The sequence below is a fragment of the Copadichromis virginalis genome, linkage group LG12 (genome assembly GCF_057382275.1).
Source record: "Copadichromis virginalis isolate Kocher_CV1m ecotype Utaka linkage group LG12, C_Virginalis_male_GT1.1, whole genome shotgun sequence".
NCBI lineage: Eukaryota > Metazoa > Chordata > Actinopteri > Cichliformes > Cichlidae > Copadichromis > Copadichromis virginalis.
The window spans coordinates 33342349-33362238 of record NC_140629.1 but is presented as its reverse complement, the minus strand read 5'-3'; the positions used below and the strand labels follow the sequence as shown (position 1 = coordinate 33362238).

At 40.1% G+C, this 19890-nt stretch overlaps 1 protein-coding gene and 1 long non-coding RNA gene across 2 annotated transcripts in view; one reads left to right on the top strand and one right to left on the bottom strand.

Annotated features, from left to right (window-relative positions):
* rtn4r (reticulon 4 receptor) overlaps positions 1–14848 on the top strand; it is a 46736-nt gene extending 31888 nt beyond the window's left edge. Inside the window, exon 2 of the mRNA XM_085476168.1 lies at positions 12764–14848. Coding sequence (XP_085332294.1) covers positions 12764–14145 — 1382 coding nt within the window. The 3' untranslated portion in view covers positions 14146–14848. The remainder of the gene's footprint in view (positions 1–12763) is intronic.
* A 1819-nt stretch (positions 14849–16667) lies between these two features.
* On the bottom strand, positions 16668–18425 carry LOC146697436 (uncharacterized). Its single transcript, XR_014923400.1, has 2 exons — positions 17574–18425; positions 16668–17176 (listed from the first exon to the last, which is right to left on the bottom strand). It is a non-coding gene; the product is annotated as an uncharacterized LOC146697436 (long non-coding RNA).
* Between the last annotated feature and the right edge of the window lie 1465 nt (positions 18426–19890).

The window sequence follows — 19890 nt, the reverse complement described above, 5'->3', positions numbered from 1 at the left end:
TATCTGTAGGAAAGGCCCAGTATCCCATTCTTTCCTACTCATTGAAACTAAAGAAGATTCTAGATGAAGGCCTTTGCACAAGTTGAGATCCTAGAATCAACAAATATCTGCTCTGTTTCAGAACAATAAGATGGCTAACTCGGTGTTTTGTGTTATGACATTTACATCAGAAAGTTTGAAAGGCTTACTTATCCTTTCTGTCTATTTTGCATTCTCACAAGCAAAATATTCACTTTGAAATGAAACACTAAGAATTTATTAGAGAATGCCCCTTTTAAGTCATTCTGTTCATATGCAAACAAATGTGGTTTTATTATTCACCTCTTATTTTCATAAAGGCCTGCAACTCCACTCCATTTGTATTCCATTTTCAAGTAAATTGCCAGCGGTTGTCATTTTTCTTTTAAGCACAGTGAGTTTTCTACCATCTGCTTTGCCTCAGCACATACTGTCAGTGGTGAATCGACGGATGCTGGCCAAATTCTGCTTCAAACCTCCAGTTTTCACATGCTTTGGGTTTAAGTGGAAGGTCTAGGATGAAGAATGAATCAGATGTATGCGGAGGCAGGGGAAGATATGAGATCCTATACCTCACAAATGTCAAAATCCACCTACATCTGCTCACAGACAGTATTGCTGCCTCCACAATTATTTACCGGGTTTTCAATAGTTTTCATTACGCAACTAGATTCCAGCGCATTCCTCTGACAACACTATTTTTGAAAGAATGGCCGGTAAAAATCCAATGTGATAGGTGCAAAACATTGCTAAGAACACTGCTGTTGTTTCAGGGCAGAACAGCAGAAGTAGGCCTCATGATATTGGCCGTAATACATTTGCTTGCAAGAACTGACTCAGAAGATGAAAGGAAGGGAGAGGTTTGTCTTTTTCAGGTCAACATGCCTCCAGGGCTGCCTACACATCCAAAATAGATGGATCTACAAGGAAGCTGGACAGAATTAGTTAATGCTTGCAGTCTTCCACAAAATTTTTGTATTTCATCATTTTCATTTTCCTGTGATTTCTTATGACTCATCAGACATCTCTGTAGTTCCTTTACTGTGTGTCTGATGAGTCATACAGAGGGAATAAAACAAGCTAAAGAATAAGTGCATGAGATAATGGATACATAATTCCTACCCTAAAAGAACACATGCAGTGATTGGATCTGCTGTAAATGATTGGAATCAGTTAACCTGCTGGCATTACGGTATGAGTCAATAGTATAAATATTACATGCCTACATACAATTACACAAACCCAGTGTTTTATATCATGCAGCAAACTGGACATTAGCTTCCCCCCTCATCTTATTTTCTGGAACTCCCATATTCATCTTCTTCCTCTTGGGATCTCATTGATTTCCTTTTCCTAGAGGGCAATTAAATGTCATTAAAATGTTATTAAAATGTCATACCTTTTTTAAGAAGGCATGGATCTTACATTCCGCATGATTGCCTTTTCATCTCTTTCAAAGGTATACTTTCTTGTGTGTCATATAGCTAAACAATTTGTTGACAGATGACAGCTTGATAACTGCTGCGCTGTATGACAGATATCACAGCGAGCTCTATCATTTTGTCTGTTGAGCAGTCTGTGATTTTACTGAGAAAAACAACACCACCCGACTTACACTGTTTTGAATCGTACTGTTGTGCTGTGGTTCAAACATGCTGGTCAGCTGGGGCCCTGTGTAGGTTTTTCATGTTCTGTACCTGCGTGTGGCTTTCCTCTCACAGTTCTAGGGACCTGCTGTCAGCTTATTTGGTGACTCTAAATTGGCTGTAGGCGTGGATCTGAGAGCAGGTATTTGTCCTTCTGTGTTTGCCCTGTGTTTGAATAATGACTGATAAAAAAATAAATATTAAAACACAAAAGCATTCATTCATTTTTATTTTCACATTAATCCTCTCAGGTCCTTCATGTCTGCTCTGTTTAAACCCCCCAAAAAGAATTGTTGGGGCATGGATGAACCAAGAGTACCATTAAAAGGTCTGCAATGCATTTCTATTATTCAGACATATCAGGCCCATTAGCACAAGAACTACAAATGGCATTCGTATTACAAGCCACTGAGAGCTTACAAGATGGAGCTCGAGGGAGAAAGGAACAGCTGAAGGATGCAGTTTAAAAATACCAGATTGTTTTTCTCCAGGGCTGGAATGACTCATTACCCAGGCAGCAAAGCAGGAAGTCTTGTCAGTTGGGTCATCCCACACTACAGTGACACGCAAATTGCGCCAGCGCATAATTTACAGTGTTACAGTTATTTTGGAACTGTGACAGCAACAACAATACACACAAATACTTGGATGCAAGTATTTGTGTGGATGCAGTATTAAAACACAAAAGCATTCATTCATTTTTATAACATAGTGGAAACAATTTATGAAAAAGACTAATGTATTGAAAACCTAATGATGATATTGTAAACATGCTGTTAAAAATACATTTGTACATATTCAACAACAACATTAGCAGTCATTTGTGTGACTTCAACTTATTCGCAAATTATTTGCCTGGCTATCTATTGACTGCTCCAGTTATTATTCTCCTTTTATCTGCCTTTTGCTCTTCACCAGCGCCTAAGGGAAAAATCTGTCTCTTAAGCTGCTAAATGCTCTACCATGTTCCTAGAGCCGCCTACTGTGACTAAAAACATTGCTGATGAGAGAAGTGAAACTTAACAAAAAACAGATAACTTGCAGACAAACTATTTGAATTTGCCGAGGAAAAAAAAGGCTCGAAGGGGGAAAACAAAATCAAAACTCAGTAATCATATTCTCTGGGAGCATAACAACAAGAAATTCTTCACATTGTTATACAAAAATGATTTATATTACTTCAAAATCTAGAACTCTGCCTCCAGTACCATTTCTGAGGCTTCAGTAAAGCATCTCTAACAGATGAGACTAGAAGATACCCCTGCCTCAAAATGAATGAAGTGAAGTAAATCAGCTGTTTATAGACAAATGTTTTCATTAGATATCGATAGTTTTCAGTTTAATTATGTCACCACTAGTGGAGTGTAGGGCACATGTAACAAAAAGCAAAGCATTTTTTAGTAGCTGACAAAAGTACCAAAAAGACTTAACAAAACATGAAATTAACAGTAACCAAAAAAGACAAAGAATAGCACAAGCACTTCTAAGCTTAAGTGCTAAGTATCTAACATTCATACACATTCACACTCCGATGGATGCATCGGAGAGCAACATGGGCTTAGTATCTTGCCCAAGGATATTTGGCATGCAGACTGGAGCAGCCACTGGAGCAGATCGAACCACCGACCTTCTGGTTAGTGGTTGATCCGCTCTGCCACCTGAGCTACAGCCACCCCATTTGCCACCCACAATGAAACCAAATAGAAAATGAAGTAATAAAGATAGAGCTCAAAGAGCACACATTAAACATGATACAAAAGAACACAGAGGCAGTAAACAGATTTTTAAAGTAACAAGAAAAAACTCAAAGTACTGTAATATCCATGGAATTGGCATCATGGGAAATCAAAACTTAAACTAACATTATTCGGACATCAGCAATAATGAAAACAATCTGAAATTACCAAATAAGAAACCAGAACCCAGAACTCAAAATACTAGTACACATGTAAAGGGGGCAGGACAGTGTACCATTTCAGCTTGAGTGCCTGACATATCACTGTTGTGATTAACTTTTTTAATCTGCTAAAAACACATTTTACATATGGTTACTAGCAATTGTTTGCTCAAATCTTCTGCGCATTTGTGTATGTCTTAATAGGGAGATCTAGTCCTGGAGACAACTAGTGTGATGGGGAACTATCACAAAGTTCTTTGATTGGTATTTAGATGTCTGAGGAATTCGTACTGATTAGTCATGTAATGATGTTGCAATGTAGTGATGACTAATGGATTGTGAAATATCAACATCTTGACAGGTGTTGCAACCAGTGTGAGATGGTCTGTAGTTCAAGCAGGCTGTAGAGGATAAGCCTACGCTTGAAGCCACTGAGGTGTTCGTTGGCGGGGGTGACGCGATATCACTGGTACAGCCCAATAACTCCAGCTGTACTTATCTTGACCTTTAGAATCTTTATTCCAACACCATTTTAACATAACAGCGCAGCAGTTACAAACAGTTTGCTTCCTCCCAAACAAAAACACCTGGTGTTAATTACATGTGTCTACCTTAAATACCTACACATAAACACACCATACCAAAAAACCCAAAAGGTGACCTCTAGCAGCATACATAAGGTATCAACCCAAAAATGGCTCCTACACGGGCCTTTCTTCTTTCCTAGTTTCAGTGCGAGGTGATTGAAGAGGACACATTTGCAACCAGCCTGCATAGTCAGCAGGCCAGTATAGCAGAGTGCAATATTGCAAAAGTGGAGAAGACTGAAGAAGGTTAGATAACACATTATGGCAGTAAAAAGGGGTGTCAATAATGGTTTGTCTTCAGAAGTATTTTCAGCCTCATTTTCTCTACCTATCACCCCTAGGCATTGAAATACCTGTGTCATTCATTGCATTTTCACATGAATGAGAAATCTGCCAACTGAAAATACCAGTCTCTGCTGTACACCCACCAATGAATTACCTCAGAGTGACTAATGTATATGCTTGCAATTTTTCGATCATTGATGCAAGGGTTTTGCAAGGTTAAGTTGAGCGCCTGTCTCAAGAACAAAAACAACAAGGTGGTAGGAATTCTGAATTCCTTGCTAGTTTTCCCTACAGCTACTCATTTCTTCAAAGCAATTCTCCCAAACAACTACATGGATTACTCACAGAATGACGTTTGTTTTGTCTAGACTGGGCAAAGATTAAGCGCTTGTTTGGTGCATTTCCCCCCAATTGTAACTCACACAAATGCAACAATTTATCTAGAGCTTGTTTCTCTTCAACAAGCACAATCATTGCTTGTATAAGAGGGCATCTGCCAAACATAGGAATTTTGTAGTAATGAAGCCATCAGAAAAATGTTGAGTGGTTAATGTTTGCACCCACTTTACTTCCAGCCCTGCTAAACACAGTATACTATTCTTTGAAAGCTCAAATTTGCCCACAGCAAAGACAGGCTACAATGACATCAAGCTGTGCAACCACTTATTACCGCATGTTCTCAGCTCGACCAAACTGTGTTTCATCATCTTTAGATGCAGCAATATACAGGGTCGCCTGTGGGGGCTGTCACTGCTTTGACACTTTCAGAGCAGAGCAGAAACTTTTTGTTTTTAACACTTAATGTGTGATGGTGTCATTATCTGAAGCTTTCGTTTGCATGGGCTGTTATCCTTTTCAAATAATTGAGAACAATATTACTAGTGATACGTTATTTTCATGCCACGGCAATACATTAAATGTGATTGTAGCAGTCTCCATCAACTTACACATGCAGGACCATGACTTGTTTTTTTGGAGTGGTAAATATTTTATTGCATTCAACATGATGTGCGTCCACAATAGACACTCTGGAAACAACATAACTTATTTAATGTGAAACATCTATGACTCAATAAATAGAACTGGTTACATTGCAAACAATTAAATACAAAAATCAAAACAAACACAGTTTGGACCATGCAAAGTACTTTCTAAATCATAGTGGCAAACCTTAGGAAACATCCATCCATCCATTCATGATTAGATGCATTTAAGAGTAGCCTAACCTAACACCCATTAATGATAAAAAAATATTAAAAATTACTGACAAATGCAATTAAACAAACACTGCACTCATTGTTTTATTAGTTTGGCTCTAAACTGTTGTTTAACCATTGTTTTGAATTTCATTGCAGAAAGGATTTTCACATTAATCCTCTCAGGTCCTTCATGTCTGCTCTGTTTAAACCCCCCAAAAAGAATGCATTGTAAATGTTGTTAACACCTGCGCTAAAGTCTAGCTCAGAGCAAAACAACATCTAGGCACATGGGGCATGTACTGTAGCTGCTACCCTCATTTATTTTCTTTCCAGCTATGTGCAGATAAGGTAAAGCCTCATACACTCTGTTAAGCAAAAAACTGCACTACTGGCAGTCTGCATGGCACAAACCCTAAGGTAGGCCATTCTGAATTTTTGGTCTTCTGTGGCTCAAGGAGTGCATCTGAACTCCTTGAGTCCCCCAAAGCCAACCCCACCACACACACACAAACACGCACACTGCTAGCATTATTTTCAGTTAACATTACTTGAATTACGCATTTTGCATGGTTTCACACAAGAAAATTGTCCATGTCTATGACATGTGGGGGTGGGTATAAAGCTGAATTTGAGCCATTCTGCAAAACCTCACGGGTAGACTTGACTCCTAACGCCTTCGATGGAACATTTCATAGTGAGTTGTAGAAGCACTGAAGGCCACTTGGTTTGCTGCCAACATACAATAGAGTTGTGAGGAATATGCCATTTCTGCCCCTTAATCCAATGGCACTTTGCCACCACTTCACAAATATTTCATTTTAGTGGCATTCAAGCATATCTAACTCTATCTTAGCTATCATTAATGCAACTTGGAAGAAAAGGCAGTACCATTTAGTAGATAAACTGACTGATAGTTGCAGAAGCACTGTAGAGTTGCACAATCACTGATGCAAGAATTATCCATCATATACTAGGGGACATGCCACCAATTGAACATGTCATTGACTATTCAGTATTTATCTGCAATTGAACACAGCACTGCTTAAAAAGAACTGAATAATGTTTTTATGGCTCTCAAGGAAACATTAAGTCATGCCCTCTTATAGTATTACATTTTGTTGCATAAGCTGATTTTATAGTTTTGTTATATGTAAAATGTTCTTGGCATTTGAAGTACAAAAAAGCATTAAATAAAAATAGAGGTAAAAAAGAAATGCTTGAAAATATTTATTGTTATAGTACGTGTGCACATTTTTAGTTGAGTATTTTTATTTATCAATTTACTTCCACAGCGGTATACAGCGCTAACAGTTTGCAAATGTTGAGCCTAACACAGTCTCGAATGATATCCTGTTGAGTGACAATTTGAGCAGCTATGAGGTCAGTGCATCATTGAAGGGTCGATGGTAATTTGATGGCAGTTGTTGAAAGGGAGAACTCTTCACCTCCACTTTCCCTTCCACTTGCTTGCCAGTCAAGCAGGGATTCGATCCGACGGCCCTCTGATTGCAAGCTCAGTCTCTAACTGTCAGGATCTTGCCAGCCCACTGCCTTTTGTTACTGCTGCCATTTCTCAGTGGTTTGACATGACCACCTATTTGTCTACCACAGTTAGGTTTAGTCAGAAGTATTCAGTGCATGATGCATTGCCATTTATTTTAAATTTCTCCAGGCAATAAAAGAATGTATGTAAATGCATATGCATGCAAATCTATGCAGGCCCACCTTTTTACATACACACACCATTGGCTGGCTCAGTTTTTTCCTCTGCCTGCCGACCTCCGGTTCCTTCAGTTATTCATGAGCCATCTGTTTGGGCAAGTGCTGTGTCAGATGTGTGTCAAACAGGACCTCATCTGTCCCCATGTTCGTCTTCTAATTGTGTGCTCATCTGGTTGCTAAAGCTGCCACTGGTGCCCCAGCAACACTATGGTTAGCTGAGAGACTCCAGCTGAAGTCTCTGGTCCATAGTGCCCTAAATAACCTGTTTGATCTGATGTGTGCATCTTTATTTAAGATTATAGCATCTGGTTCATCAATATTGTAAGGACAAGCACAAATCTGTCTTTGTGTATTTGTTTTGAGTTTTTGTGGACATTCTTCTGGGAGATTGGTTGAAATTGAAACAGGTCCACATCCGGATGCAGAAAGAAAGAAAAGTTTTTCAATAATAAATACTAAATTGCCTTTTACAAAACTTTAAAAGTAAATGTTATACTATTTACTGCAGGTTATGTGAAAAAAAAAAACTTTTGGAAGTGAAGAACTTGACTTACAAGTAAGACTAACACCAATGAAAATCGAGTTACAGATGAAAAGTGTCTCTTTTGAAAACTATACTTTCAGTGACAGAGTGATTATAGTAGCATTAAAAAGGTCAATGTGGACTTCAGATCATAACTTTTTTCCATATGAATATGCCCTTCCAACCAATTCCTCTGCAATTCCGTGAAGCTCTTGAAAGTGAAGACCATTTCTTCTCCTTAATAAAACTTTTCACAGGCTTATGAAGGAAAAAAGGTTCAAAGCAAACTTAAATGGAATATCCTCCGGTTCTGTCATGACCGAGGGACTATAGGCTACCCTGTAATTCTTGCTTTTCCTAAAGCATTATTTTGTAAAAATCTCTACAGCAATGAAAGTTTTAGAATGTATCCAAAGTTTAAACAGACAAAAAGAGAAGCTTTACAGAGAGAAATGTAATTAGTTTCTTCATATAAACGTTTGTTCAGGTTCTTCACATTCATACCAGTGTGCTGTACATTGGTTTAAACTATCAAATCATGTCAAGTTACGTTATTTATGTAAAATAGTTAATAGTGATGATGATGATAATAATAATAAATAATAATAATAATAATAATAATAATAATAATAATAGATTAAAACAGAAACCACTTATTCCATGATACACTGGGGTAAATGGCAATAAATTGAATGTGAATATGAAAGGGCCAATGACAACAGTATCAGCTATCAGGAAATCATAATGATTTGTGTTACAATAAAATCTTTCACAGCTTTAGCCATGTTAGAAGATTAAGATGGTTATAGCGTCTATCGAATCATAAATAAATGATTTGCTGCCTGGAAAAAAAGAATAACAAGAGGAAGGCAATAAAATAAAGGGCAAAGATATGTTGATTACAAACATTTATGATAAATCTCAAACAAATGTATTTAAGAAAGAAATTTAGTAGACAGAGCTGTCATATTGCTTTGTAATTAATACCAGAAGGAAGGGAACACAGAGCAAAAATAGTCAACCCCTGAGGATAAATTAACACAGAAAGACGTGGTGTCATAACACTTACACAAAAAGTTGATACAGTAGAGTTCCAAAAGTCAAGATACACTTTAAATGACAGAGGGAAAACAAATAAACGCATAAACAGCATCAAAGTAGTTTTGTCTTTAAAAAAGAAATAATGAATTTGGAATGTTTTCTTAGTGGTACAATATAGTTTCATATCTATGTTTTCACTTTTCATAACAGTTTTCTGTTTGTGATTTGTGAGTAGGCAGTGCCTCAAGTTATTGCCCTATATTACTCTATAGCTCAGATTGTCATTTCTAGTTGCATAGGCTTTGCTAAAATTGGACTTCATGCAACTGTCATATCAACCCGGTATCCTAAAAAATATGTTTCCATACAGCAAAACTGCATTTTCAGTTACCTTTTAAGGGTAACATATTTTCTCCCTGCAGCAGTATGACTTTCTGCCAGAAAGGTAGCGGTTCCCATTATAAAGACAGACAAATTCTGTATTCAGAAGAAAAGGGGATGGTGGCGGCATCAGTAAAAATGCTGAACTTTCTCCCAGATCAGGGTTTTACTAGGCACAGACATCAAAACTACTTGGTTAGATTTAGGAAAATATCATGGTTCAGGTTAATATATACACCCTTTCACAACATTAACCACATCTTTAAAGCTTCTTCATCATTTTTACCATGTGGCTTAAGACAGAGATACAGTACGAAAGCAAGAACGTGTTTGTCAAACATTGTCAATGTATTTGGAAGTGAGAATTTAATTGGGAAAATGTATCCGTGAAAAAAATCTGCATTCAATAATATAAACTCTTAAATCAGCAGCGTACATTTTGCAGAGTAAATGGTGAAACCTCTGACTCTAATCCCACTCTAATGACATCAGTTATTTGATTATGGAAGCAGTTTATTTTATGTGAACATAACCCTACTATAATTTTTAGGAAAGAGGTCTAGTAGTATCATCCACAGTTTCTCTTCACATTGATATAAGAAAAATATGCATACAAAGAGGGATTCATGGAGAATACATGACCTTTCAGTCAGGGACCATTGCTCTCATATGCAGTTCTTCTTCTCTTCTTCTCTTACCTTTCAAAACACAATAATGTATAATTTCAGAAGGAGGCCAGGAGGTCCCTCTGGAGAACTACTGTGATTCATCTTTGACAGAGACATCACTTTCACTCTGGGCCAAGGGGATAAGACTGTCATGTTAGCTGTCCCCGCCCAATCCCCAGCCCTTCAAAGCAAAGCCACCGTGATGAATCTGAAGCACTCTGAATTTGCCAGTATGCCCTCTGTGTTCCTTGGAAGGTCCAGAGCATTTAAATGTATGTTGTATTTTAAGACAAAGGAGCACCAACTCCAAACATGCCAGAGGCACATGAAAATGAGTGAGAAGACTGGCTAAGTGACTTCTCACTCATACAATAAGTAAACAAAGCAGTCTGCACCCACTCATACCTCTCTTGCTGACAACTCTCTGTTTTTGCATTCCAGTATTGTATCCTCTAGCTACTACTAGGGTACTGATACCAGTATTTTTGGATGGGAGTTGGCTGCTGATATTGTTTATCTACAACACTGACTGTTTTCACGATTTACTTTCTCAGAATATTGATTTGTTTTTTCTTTTATCACAATCCTGAAATTCAAACAATAAAAAGCTTGACATATTTTTTGCATTTCTTAGTACGTTTCAGTCCAGGTTTTAAAGACTGCCATTCAAAAAGATGGGTGAATAAAGTGATACTTTCACCTACAGAATAGCAGCCAGTGAAACAGACACTGCAAGACTAGTTTTTGTAGAATACATGGATCACCCCAATAATGAAAATGTAAATAGAGGTGCTGGTCTTGGAGAGAGAGAAGGTGAAATGATGTACTTGACTCGGGTGTCTCTCAAGAGAAAACAAAGAAGTTTGTCCGTGCCTAAACAGACTAGAAGGTTGCTATTGTGCAATAATATAGCTCTTAGAAAAGAGGCTACTGGCAGGGTATGAAAGCGGGAAAGCTGTGCTCTGAGCCATGTTTTGACAAAAGAGATAGTAGAAGATTAAGAGTTGAAACCAAAGCTGGCAGAAGCTGATAAGGAATGGATTTTTCACCATAACCTTGTTGTATTTTGTGTCAACAACTCCACAACTTGAACTCAACAACAACATCAGGACAGCTCCAAAGCATACTTTTTTATGTAACGTTTCAGATTATTGTGTATGACTCTCTGTAGAGTGAAAGGTGAAAGGTCTGACACTATGACATCAAATACTTGATTATGAAAGTGTAACATAATACAAAACTGCCAGGATGCTATGACTGTCAGATTTCTGGTTATAGTGTAATTGGTCTGATCCAGTGAAGATGCATTTTGGAGTTCATGACATTGTGTGGCATATGCTATCTTTCAACAGATGCTAACAAAGACAAGACATTATGCAGAGAGCTGAGGAGCCCAGGCTTTGACATGCAATGCGTGGGTGGAAATAGCCTGTTAATGAATAGACAGCAGAGAGAGGGAAAAAAATGAAGACGGCATAGGAGATACACGAAGCGTGCCGTGCGATAAAATATTGCTATTGTTAGGCAGTGCTGAGGGAAAAGTGCTGCGATGCAGAAAGAGTGGAAAGCCTTGACAGCTTTCCGGTGGCAGTCTGACGGCTGAGCAGGGAGATTGCAAGGAAAGTGCAGCAGAGGGCTGCTGTCAGGCCACACCAGAGCTCCGTTTAACAAGGTCCAGAGATGAGCTGCACCACAACACATTGCAAGGGAATGAGAAGAGGGAGAGTGAGGCTGGAGGGAGGGCTGACTAAGGCTCATGCATTTTCCAGAGGCTCACTACCTGTCATGCCTGCAAACCTGGGATTCCTCACATGTGCATGAGAGCAGAGATTGGAAATCCTCAGTAAGAACAGGAGCTGAAGAGGATTCAGAGATTTAAAGGAGTACCTGCCATTACATGATGATACTAGACATGCTCTGACACTTTGACACCTTTATCGCTACGTGAAGATATATCAGCCCCAATAGATACTTTATTTTTACCTCAGCTGTTCCTACAACAAAATAATGTCAAAAGTCATTGTTTACATGATTGAGCCCACTTCAGTCATTGTCGTGTTTAACAAGTTCATGCTAACAGTGGCGTCATGAATATGCATTACTTTAAACATGGATTTTTACAAACCTCGTGGTGTGTCATATAATATGTCCTGTAGCCCATTTCCACAATGGCCCTTGGCATCAATCCCTGGCATGAAAGCTTCTTTGCAATCTTCACATTAAATGTCAGTTTCTAGACGATCAAAACATCTTTAGTTGTGTCCCCCCCTATTAGAGCAAGCTAATTCCATACAAAACACACCCACTCAGTTTTAAATTAGACTTCTTCAGCTGCTTAGGTCTTTAAGTCATCAGGGAAGCAATGTGTCCCCAGATCCAAATAACATGACTGTTGAATTTCATGCTGAATCTCTGTTACGAAGAGGATTAGGTATTCTGTAGTAATGTGCTGAATATTATACTTCATGCAATTAAATATTTTGGAATTTGTCTGTTTTGTAATTTGCTGGTGTGCACTGTCACATTAACTGGTGGAGTCTTATTTTGCTTATACAGTAACATCCTGTCACAAAACACAACATTATCAAGTAGAAACTTCACAACTGTTTCAGCCACAATTTTCATTGCTCTGCATCAGGCTTGTTTCTACATTTGCTGTGTGATTGAAATCTACTTATTGATTCAAGGGTTTTTGTATGTTACAACCTGACCTGGAGACATTTGTTTTTACCTATTTTAGTAAATCTTTCTGCCTACGTTAATTACTAATCTACTGATGATTTTCTGTCTCCTTAGGGGGGCGACTCCTTTTTCTGGTGATGTGGCTGAACCTTGTGCCTCAGACTGACAGCTGCCCTGCCAAGTGTGTGTGCTACAGAGAACCCAGGCCCACTGTGGCTTGCCAACAACAAGGACTGTTTTCCATCCCTACTGAGATCCCAGCACGGAGCCAACGAATATTTCTCCAGAGCAACAAGCTGACGGTGGTACGGTCCACCAGTTTCAGTTCTTGCCATAATCTTACTGTTCTCTGGCTGTACTCCAACAACATCAGCTACATTGAGGCTGGAGCCTTTTATGGCTTAGAAAAACTGGAGGAACTGGACATTGGAGACAACAGCAACCTCCGCACCATCAGCCCAACAGCCTTCCGGGGCTTAACTAAGCTGCATACCCTTCACCTGCACAGGTGTGGCCTGTCAGAGCTCCCTGTTGGGGTTTTCCGAGGAATGTTCTCTCTACAGTACCTTTATCTGCAGGACAATAACATTCTAACCCTGCATGATGACACTTTTCTGGATCTTGGTAACCTCACCTATCTCCACCTGCACAATAACAAGATCAAGATAGTAACAGACAACATGTTTCGAGGGTTAATCAATCTGGACCGGCTGCTGCTACACCAAAACCGGGTTATTTATGTCCAACCCAGGGCTTTTAGTGACCTCGGTAAGCTGAAATCCTTGTTCTTGTTCTTCAACAATCTTACCGTCTTGACAGGGGAGACCATGGACCCACTGGTTTCTCTCCAGTATTTGCGTTTAAATGGGAATCAGTGGATTTGTGATTGTCGGGCCAGAAGCTTGTGGGACTGGTTCAAACGTTTCAAAGGTTCCAGCTCTGAGTTGGAGTGCAATGTCCCCGAGTTCCTGGCGGGAAAGGACCTTAAACGACTGAAAAGCCAAGATTTGGAGGGATGTGTGGAAACACCTCAAATCCAGACCAATCTCTTTAGCTCCAAGCCACAGTCTGGAAAATTCCTTTCCACTGAAAGCCCTGTGGGGGACACCATCCCCAGGTGTTGCCTTGGAGATAATGACAAGTCCTCTATCCTGTCTGGAAAGAGTCGCCAAATCACTAACAACCCCCTTAAGGAAAAGGAGAACATGTCCAAAACTAAATATAAGGATCCAGAAAGAACAAAAAATGAGACCCAAAACAAGCAGAATGATGGACCACTAGGAACCTTGTCGAACACCCTGGAAAGGTCTTTGGAAAACTTAAACCCTGACCTTATAGACAACCTGGAATCATCCACAGCATCAAACAAAAAGAAAAAGAAGTGTTCCAAAAAGCCAAAATCAGACACCCACTGCATCAAAGGTCGGGGTTCTAATTTGCAAGTGCTGCACTTTCTCTTCATTCCCATGACCTGGATATCTCTAGCCATGTCTTAGGACTCCCGCTTTCCCTCAGAACACTGGACTCAAGAATGTTGATGCTCATGACAATGATACAGAAGATGCAGTGGCATCTAAGGCTGGCAGTGACTAAAAGGAGAGGAGTCACTTTGACCCAACATTGCTGAGGAAAAACAATAATGAAGACGTTAGAGTACATTTAACAAAATGGATGCCTTTACAGAACACTACAGATCTAATGTAAATAATGAATTGGTGCCCAAAATTGTTTGTTCTCTATGTACTCAACTGTACTGTGTCTAAGCTACACTTTGGAGACTCCTCCCTTTCCCTCTCAAAAGCTTTTACTGCTTAGACAGACCACTGGAAGACGAAAAAAAAAAAAAGACGAAAAAACATAAGAATAAGAACACTCGTACAGGAAATCAGAGACAGAAAGCACACAAAGAATGTTTGGTCTGTTTCATGAAGATAAACAATCTCTCCCCATTATTTATTCAAAGTCATGCATTTGTTGGGTAATGTTTTGGTTTTTTATGTTTATAAAAAAAAAATGTTTTGCCTCCCCTGATTTTAGTTATATTTTCATGACAGAAAGGATAATGGATAGCATTTACCAAAAAAACAACAACAATGCTATCAGTTTGTTCATGGAGATTGCAATGGAACCATAGATATGCATTTTATTTTACTTGTGTACAAGTATGAATATATTATGAATAAAAGTTCTTATTTCTTAGATGTTGTTATTGTGTGGTGCTTTTAAATATAGAGGACAATTACTTTCTATCCAATTTTTCTAGATCTGAAGTCTAAGTTTTACGCTATCATTTGAGAAAAAAAAAAAGAAAGATTTTCTCTATTTATTATAGATGTTGGAAGGGTACAATTCTTATCAAAAAAAAAAAAAAAGGAAAAAAAAAAAGAGTCAACTGAAAATTTTATTCAACCAGGTTGTGGTTGTTTTTTGCTCAGCTTCTTCAAAGTTTCAGCATTGTGATGCTCCACACAGTCCGAAGAGAACCTGCTAGAGCAACAGCAAAATTATCCTGTGAGTGACATAGTTTTCAGACTTTTTTCACTTTATTTCTTTCAGGTAATGGGCCCGTTTATTTTGACTTTGCTCTCATAATGATGAAGAAATATTTTTTTCAAAAATTAGTTACAATGGAAATTAATTTTTACGCCCGTTGTTCCACAGTGTGTCCATGTAACTACGATTTTCTGAAAAATCACACAAATCAGTGGATAATCTAACATACATGCATGCAGTATATCTACAAGTCTTTAATGATTGCGGCACATGTAGTATGATGATGTTGAATGATTCGCTTCAGGCAGCTTACAAAATTCAGAATATGATTAGACCTAGTTTTGTATATTACACTGCCACATCCCTCATCATTTTGATTGAATTATTAAGCAATGTATGAAAATGCTGCAAGAATATTTAAAAAGTGGCTCCTCGCATCACAACCTTGACTTTGAAAACAGAAGAGACCCTCAAGGCATCTTATTAAGAACTGCTTTGCTTTCTTCACATAGAAAATACAGTATGAAATATCTGCATACAGAATAATTTAAGCTTTAAAATGTCTCTATGTCATACAGCTCTGCTGGGGCTAGTTGCCTGTGGTAGGCCCATGGCAGCTTGTGCACAAGGCCAAGATAATGTGGAGTTATATTTATCACTAAATTAAGTCAAGATCTTATCATCAGCCGTACATCTCATTTTTGCAAAGTAGAAAAAGTAGAAGGCTGGGACTCCTGCAGCTTTCGGCTGTCATTGGTTAACCCTAAAATCTAAAAGAACTGAAGTCAAAGTCAAAGTCAACTTTATTTGTCGATTCTGCCACATGTACAGGACATACAGAGAATAGAAATTGCGTTACTCTCAATCCCTAGATAAATAGCAAATGAACATTTAAATATATTTAAATATAAAAGTGATTAAAAATGCAAGTAAAATAATTAAAGAGTAAAAATTTAAATAAATACAATTTTACATATAACAAGAAAGCTATACAATATACAATATAATGGGTAAGTGACATTGAGTGTAAAAAGAAGAGGGGGAGGTGAGAGGATATTGACCTTAAATAGGAATCAACAGGGAAATCATCAAAGTCTTTCCAAAACAAGCTGGCTTCCCTATGCTGATACACAAGCAGGCTGAAAGGGTCCCAGTAATTGTACGTGACTTGATCAAATCATATGTGTATATCTAGCCAGACAATAATCACAAACAAACAAAAAAAAGAAACAAGAAAATTTGGCATTGAGCTATACTGTAAAATCTAATTAGTTCAAAGAACTCAAAAAAACTATGCAAACTCGTTGCCTCAAAAAAAACTAAGTAAAGGTTACGTAAGATGACTGTTAGGACAACTTATACATTGCAAGTCTGCAGTATTAAGAATAACTTGATATTTCTGACTGTACAATACTAATTGTTTACCTACTGACAAACATTTCAAGTTCAACTAAATGAAAAATCAATTTGTGGTAACCTGAATATGATTAAAAATAATATACTAACACTTTCTGTAATGATGTAAAAATCAGCCCAACTTTTATTTTCAAACACAACAAAGTATAACAGCCAACATACTGGACACTATTCTCATGAACAACAAACAATTATATTGCCATCACTGTTATAATCTTACAATGAAACAAAGTCTCAGATGTAATTATTCTGAAAATAAGTTTAGGCCTACCACAAGTTTGTTTTGTACTTACATTACTTATATAATCAAAATAACATATTTGTAGTTCTGTCACATGTGCAGTCTCTAATTTAAACAACACATTTGTTTTTCATCCCAACGCAGGAGCTGGAATGTTGTAATATTTTAAGGATGGCTTGTTTCCAGTCCAGGCATTACTGCCTGAATGACTATCATGGATCGAGGTGACCCAAATGTAGGTGCTGAAGAAAGTCTTTAATTTCCCTTAAGTACAGTGGCAGTGGATGTGGGTTGGAGATGCAATGAGCTTGAACCTGCAGGCGACCATCTTCACTGACCACACCATCTGTGACGGAGGACTCATCTCTCCTGTTGTCCTGCAAGCAAACAATCATATTTTTTGGAACATGAACTGCTGAATTGCTTTCTTAAAACATTTTTTCTGCATTTATAGAACAGACCTCAATTTAGACAATCTCAGGCTCCCTCCCCACCGGAGAGGTGACATTCAATGTCCCACTTGTTAGTCTGGATAGCCCTGACCACCACCCGACACACAATAATGTCATGAAAGCATCATTTTAAAAAGGGCTATGCAAACATGGCCAATAATTTCCATTCTAATGATGTGCAAAATGATTTGGGCACAAAACAAATTTTTCTGTTAGAAAACTTGCAGACTTCACTATATACATTGTAGACCCTCTAAACTAAGTTTGGGGGATGTGATCTTTCAAGAAATGCAGACCAAACTGTTGTTGTTTGTTTACTTACACAGCATGTCTTGTAGAATTAACTGGAGTCAATAGCAACAGCATAGTGCAGTCATATCTCAAGTCTAATAACAGAAGACAGGAAAAGATCAGTGAAGAAACAACTTCCCCAAACCAAAGCACAAATAAAACAATAAGTAAAACAGGCTGATCTAAAGTATGATTAAAGTTCAGCCTGATTAATATAAATGTCACTGACAGTTGCTAATATATTGGAAAACCAAAATACTTATCACTGAGTTGATGTCTTTCTGTCCAACAGCAGGAGTGCTGGTCCCGAGCCGCAAAGACAGTAAGAAGCCAGCAGATGGAGAAATAACAGAAAAATTTTTAGAAGCTGATTTGATCCTTAATGGCTGTGCAATCATTGTAACTTACAACACAGAAGGTCAATGTAGACCCATCCATCCATCTTCATCCACTTTATCCGAGGCCGGGTCGCGGGGGCAACAGCCTAAGCAAAGAGGCCCAGACCTCCCTCTCCCCAGCCACCTCCTCCAGCTTATCCGGGGGAATACCAAGGCGTTCCCAGGCCAGCCGAGAGATATAATCTCTCCAGCGTGTCCTGGGTCTGCCCTGGGGCCTCCTCCCGGTGGGACATGCCTGGAACACCTCACCCAGGAGGCGCCCAGGGGGCATCCTTGTCAGATGCCCGAACCACCTCAGCTGGCTCCTTTCGATGTGGAGCAGCAGCTGCTCTACTCTGAGCCCCTCCCGGATGGCCGAACTTCTCACCCTATCTCTAAGGGAGAGGCCAGCCACCCTTCGGAGGAAGCTCATTTCTGCCGCTTGTATCCGCGATCTCGTTCTTTCGGTCACTACCCACAGCTCGTGGCCATAGGTGAGGGTAGGGACGTAGATCGACCGGTAAATTGAGAGCTTCGCTTTTACACTCAGCTCCCTCTTCACCACGACGGACCGGTGCAGCGTCTGCATTACTGCAGCTGCAGTCCCAATCCGTCTGTCGATCTCCGGCTCCCTTCTCCCATCACTCGCGAACAAGACCCCGAGATACTTGAACTCCTCCACTTGGGGCAGGAACTCATCCCCGACCCGGAGTGGGCACTCCACCCTTTTCCGGCTGAGAACCATGGCCTCAGATTTGGAGGTGCTGATCCTCATTCCCGCTGCTTCACACTCGGCTGCGAACCGTTCCAGTGCGAGCTGGAGGCCCTCACCCGATGAAGCCAACAGAACCACATCATCCGCAAAAATCAGAGATGAGATTCTGAGGCCACCAAAGCGAAAGCCCTCCGCCACTTGGCTGCGCTTAGAAATCCTGTCCATAAAAATTATGAACAGAACCGGAGACAAAGGGCAGCCCTGGCGGAGCCCATCACCCACCGGGAACGAGTACGACTATTGCGAATGCGAACCAAGCTCTTGCAACGGTTGTATAGGGATCGAATGGCCCGTAGCAATGGGCCAGACACCCCATACTCCCGCAACACCTCCCACAGGACACCCCGAGGGACACGGTCAAATGCCTTCTCCAAGTCCACAAAACACATGTAGACTGGTTGGGCAAACTCCCATGCACCCTCAAGTATCCTCGAGAGGATAAAGAGCTGGTCCAGTGTTCCGCGACCCGGTCCCCCTTCTTAAAGATGGGGACCACCACCCCGGTCTGCCAGTCCACAGGTACTGCCCCTGATCTCCACGCAACATTGCAGAGGCGTGTCAACCAGGACAGCCCTACAACGTCCAGAGCCTTCAGGAACTCGGGGCGGACCTCATCAACACCAGGGGCTCTGCCACCAAGGAGTTGTTTAACTGCCTCAGTGACCTCGCCCCCGGAAATTGGCGGGTCATTCCCCTCATCCCCAGACTCTGCTTCCTCCTCGGAAGACATGTCAGTGGGATTAAGGAGGTCCTCGAAGTATTCCTTCCACCGCCTGACAATTTTCTCAGCCGACGTCAGCAGCCCTCCGCCAGCACTATACACAGTGCAGGTAGAGCACCGCTTTCCCCTCCTGAGACGCCTGACGGTTTGCCAGAATCTGTTCGAGGCAGTCCGAAAGTCTTTTTCCATGGCCTCTCCGAACTCCTCCCACACCCGAGTTTTTGCTTAAGCCACTGCCCGAGCCGCATTCCGCTTGGCCTGTCGATACCTGTCGGCTGCCTCCGGAGTCCCACAGGCTAACCATACCCGATAGGACTCCTTCTTCAGCCTGGTGGCTCCCTTCACCTCTGGTGTCCTCCATTTGGTTCGGGGATTACCACCACGGCAGGCACCAACCACCTTGCGGCCGCAGCTCAATGCAGCAGCTTCGGCAATGGAGACGCTGAACATGGTCCATTCAGACTCAATGTCCCCA